This window comes from Dipteris shenzhenensis, chromosome 9 (genome assembly GCF_047967505.1).
Source record: "Dipteris shenzhenensis isolate YYH24624 ecotype China chromosome 9, Dip_SZ_1.0, whole genome shotgun sequence".
Taxonomy (NCBI): Eukaryota; Viridiplantae; Streptophyta; class Polypodiopsida; order Gleicheniales; family Dipteridaceae; genus Dipteris; species Dipteris shenzhenensis.
Genome location: NC_141604.1, coordinates 22670738 through 22675548, shown reverse-complemented (window position 1 = coordinate 22675548; position 4811 = coordinate 22670738). Strand labels below are relative to the sequence as shown.

General features: G+C 41.3%; 1 protein-coding gene across 1 annotated transcript; it reads right to left on the bottom strand.

Moving 5' to 3' along the window:
- Window positions 1-862: 862 nt before the first annotated feature.
- Window positions 863-2851, bottom strand: LOC147898380 (uncharacterized). The gene is made up of 6 exons (XM_087379312.1): window positions 2680-2851; window positions 2334-2592; window positions 2141-2177; window positions 1917-2022; window positions 1727-1837; window positions 863-1396 (listed from the first exon to the last, which is right to left on the bottom strand). The coding sequence occupies exons 1-6, from the start codon at window positions 2848-2850 to the stop codon at window positions 1247-1249; spliced, it is 834 nt and encodes a 277-aa protein (XP_087235438.1). The 5' UTR covers window position 2851; the 3' UTR covers window positions 863-1246.
- Window positions 2852-4811: the final 1960 nt, after the last annotated feature.

Sequence of the window (4811 nt, the reverse complement as noted above, 5' to 3'; positions counted from 1 at the left end):
TAAGTTATGGACCAAGCAAGCTATCTATATACAGTAAAGGCCCTAAACCTCACAAAACATGGCTACACCCAAGCTTGCATTAAACCCTTGATGTACTAATTTTTTGAGGAAGATGTCGACGAGAGCTTGAGGCAATGCACTCCTAGCACAATTGTGGATTACCCCTAAATTTAGTCTTTTTCTAAAATATGAATTAAGCTAAATTTTCTATTATTTCAAAATTTGGGGGAAAAATAGTATATAGAAAGATAGAATAATCCACTACTTAGGCTAGTCATAGACTTATAGAGACCATATTTATCATACACCCTATGCACCTTGCAAGCAAGGCCATGTAGAATAAATGCATTGCCCAAGGCTACTGATAGAACACTGAATCATAAACAGTGTGCAAGCATTCAATTGTTGACTCTACTCCATATGTTCTTTGGATCATTGATGAGTGGTTATACAAAGGCTATGCATAGAGGTGAAAGAGGCAATGAAGTTGCAAATGTGTGACACATGTTAGGGGAAGCCATTTAAACTCACAAGCATATCAGACACATGGAGAATACCATATCCACATAATCAATGATCATTATGAAAAAATGATATTAAAAACTCCCTACAACCTTACAACATCAACCTATGAGGGGAAATTTTAACTTTTAACATTTCGGAGCATGCATCCCTTTTACTTAAACAAAGGTTGCACTAATTTTGGTTTTTCTTTTTTGGGAAGTGAAATCTTGTATTATATAAAGGTAAATAAAGATAATGACCCACAAAACAAGGGGTTAAGAATGAATTTACAAGGTTAAAAAAGAAACCCCCTCGGAAGGTCCAAAATCTCCAAATAGACAAAAAATAAGCCCACAAGTAGGCTAAAAATCAGAGCTACATTTTACCCAAAAATGACCTTGCAACCAATGCCCACTGCTATAGATGAGGGTATGAGCTCTCTAGATTATTCAGCCTGAAACATAACCTAGCTTTGACAGTCAGCCAGTGAAAAATGCATTTTGAGTGCTTAAACAAGATGCCATTCCTGAGAGTCTAGATTTCACGAAGAACAACCAAGCAGCACGAGGAGTGCTTTCTTGACTGATTTTGAGTTTACTTGATTTCAATAGGTATTAGGTTTTAATCAATGGTCTTCACATGTTACAAAGTTTTAAAAAAAAAAACTTTTTACAAAGTTAACCCATAAAATGATCTCTCGTTGTCAAGTTGAACAAATTGTTCAATCAGCAATTGTGGAATCTCATCTTCTATCTTTAGGAGGCCAGTTTTCAAGGTGCACGTCTTGCAGCAGAACAAACTCACCTTTACCTCCATAGCGTGAAGGGAGGATGTTCGCATCCACCTCCGAAAGGAGAGTTTCCGGCATTTCACGGTTTTCAAGAAACACAATCTGTCAAGAAAGGACGAGAAGTCCTTAGAACACGTTCGACAAAGTGTTGTAAGTCTCTCGGCTTAGAGCCTATCAAGTTGATTTCATGAACTATACAGAGGGCTGGAAGACTTCAAGAATGTGTGATGTTTGCATAATCAAATTTGAAAGAAGTCCTTTCTCTAAGATATGCATTATAGATAGACTAGAGAGATAGAATTCATTGTTACTATCTCTACACAAACGGACTCAACAGACTGATTGATCTCCTCTGTGTGTGTGTGTGTGTGTGTGTGTGTGTATGTGTGTGTGTGAGAGACAGAGAGAGAGAGAGAGAGAGAGAGAGAATACCTTCTCTTTTGTTGCCTTATCCAAGAATCGAGACACAATCTTCCAGGCACTGTGAAATAGGGAGGGAGTGCTCACCATGTACAGTCTCGCTAGCCTCTCAGGGAAGTAGTTCTGCATTAATAGAATTCCTTTGAAGCCTGCACTCTATCTCCTCTCTGCTTTTGCATAAAATTTCCCAAACCAAACCTACCTGCAAGAATTGGAATCCTGTGATCATGCCCTTGATGTCGATATTCTTGAATCCCAGATCGTGCAGGTCCAATATCACCATTATTTTCTCGATTCCCGCTGGTGCACTGCACAAGTAACACGCCATTGCTCTGTAGTTTCAGTAGCTTTTAGCCTCTGTAGGCCAATCAAACTAAGCGCCCTTGCATTAAGCTGCAAATTCATAGACTTGCTCGCGCTTCTTACCTTGCAATTGTTTTGTCCAGCAAATGCACGACAAAGCCTGAAAGAAAACATTTCCACGTCTAAGAACCAACGGAATGCATTTCAGGGCGAGGCGAAAACGTCTGACCTGCACGCATAAACGTCCTCGTTACCACTCCACCAGCGTATCTTCTTATCGATCATTATAGGGGGATGGACTACAAAGGAACCTCACGCTTAAACTCCTGAAAATCGTCCTTGTTGGGGTGATGCTTGCCGGCAGAGACTACCATGACTGGCCATCCCTTTTTTGAATTGCCCTGAAGACAAATTTTGCCATGAGCCAACTCATGTTCCACCTCTCTTTCGGGAATGTATCCGAGGGGAACGAATGAGGTTCTCCATTTCTGATGATGAACAAACATTTTTGCTGCCTTTTCCGTGTGCATAGAACGAGCTCTCAGAAACCTGAGCAATGTTGCATCGTCTACTCCCTGAAGACAGGGGCAACGTTAAATCAAATGCTAGAATGAAGACTCTCTAAGGACAACTAGCATAGAAAGACGCCAGATGTAAAGCACCTCAGCAGAAAACCCATGTCTGTTTGCAGCCTCACGGACGTCGTGCAGCGCCCTTGCGTAATTCCCATTGCTGATATGCATGAATGAATCACCCCGGCCATTTGGGTGTCTTCGAATCTCAGTCTCAACTGAACCGGGCCCATTGGTGCAGTTGCCAGAATTATCGGCCATGCTGATGCTGGATGGATACAGGCGAGAGAATTACTGTCTCCTCTTACCTTGATTCTTGTGCAACATCCTCTGCCTTTGCGAGTGAAGGTGCTGGCCCTGCTGGGAAGCTCGGAAAGGCTAATGCTACCGATGTCGGAAGCAATTCGTTAACAGGGAAGCTGAGGCTTGCGAGGATGCGTTCAGGCTGGAGGCGTGCAACACCTCCTTGGGTACTGGGATCGATGCTCGATTCTCGAGACCTTATAAGAGACATGGGATGAGACGGGAGAAGCTGTGGAGCACGGGGATGAACGAGATGTATTATGTACAGATTCGAGGAATCGAGTATTGCAGCAACACGATGCAAGTTCAAGAGTCAAGGCTCGTTGAAAGCAAAGTAAGAAAGGACGTAAGATGATGACACCAGGGTCCCTCTCAGATCCAAAGTCTCCTTTAAATGCTTGGAGCTGATTGGCTAGTCGGTTTTACACTACCAAAGTCATACTATTTTCTTTGCAGCAACTTAAAGGCCCCATTTAATGCAAAGAGCTGATTGGCTAGTCGGTTTTACACTACCCAAGTTATACTATTTTCTTTGCAGCAACTTAAGGTCCCATTTAATGCAAGATAAATTACCTAAAGTCATGACTCATATGATGGGAGGAGGAGCATCTTCTAGAGCAAGATGCTCAAGAGAAGGGGACAAACGAAAGAGTCAAAAGAGCTCGTGGAGATTGGAGAAAATGGGCATTGCACTCATTACAAGGAGGCAGAATGGACAATATTGATGGGAAGTAGCAAGCTAAGGGTGTCCACTTTTTGTTCACTCCCCAATCCTTAGGAGGTGGAAAAACAAGCTTTTTAGCACACAAAAATGCAAATCTCACCTACTTCCCTATGGATCTAGTCTTTGAAGTCTTCTGACACAACATCACACTTGCTATTGTGCACACAATCGTATAGTCTGATCGAAAATTCGATGCACACACAAAAAATTTCTTTGTGTCACACGGCATGGTTCTAGGGTGGTCACACGTTTGTCACGAACAGAGAGTGTCATATTAAATTCTAAATTTCTCACTCATTTTAGATTAAATGCTATTGAAACTTTGTAAGTAGTCTCTTGCATTATGTAGAGCTTAACTTGATTTATTGGTAATTTTTTGAATGATTTATCTAATTATAAATAATTATTTATAATAAATAAAGTCATAAAATACATGCATTTTAGTAGCACACCACATTTTTTTAGTATTTTGAATAATTAAGCAAATCCAATTCGGTGGAAGGTTAGTAGGCACATAAGGGTGTGTGGTTGAATCATCAAATCCCAAATCCAACGGTTAGATTTAGGAAGATTGAAGTTTAATTTTTACTTTTACTCCTTAGAGGATCAACAAAGAATATTAAAAATAAATCTAGTAATTCTCAAACATGACCAAACATTTCAAAAATGTCAATATTTTTAGTCCTCTGCATGATGAATAAGAGGAAAAAATTTTGGTTAAATTTGAGTAAGGGAAACGTACGATATGGCCTCCAACAGTGAAATCTCCCTTTTGTGGGGGAAAAAGGGCCACCCAAGCCTAATACCAAGACAAGGTAGGCTTGGTGAGGTAGGCTAGGAGCATCACCGATCCTAGTGGCAAGCCTTTGGAATATGCATGCTACCCATGCGGAAGGCTGAGTCATCAAAACCATGCCACATTGTTAGACCACGTGGTGCCATGTCATCAAGGAGATGTGACATCACTCCTTCACCTTGCATTGCCACATGTGCTGCCACATGTGCCACCTCATCATTCCACATCATGAGCCATGTCATCACACCTTGCCACCTTGGCATACCTCCTCAACCTTGCCACGTCACCAATCCCTCCACGTCAATTTGCCATGTCAATCTACCACCTCATGAATGCCAACTCATCATGCCATATCACCTTTCAATGTCATGGAAGAGACTATATTACCACATCATGACC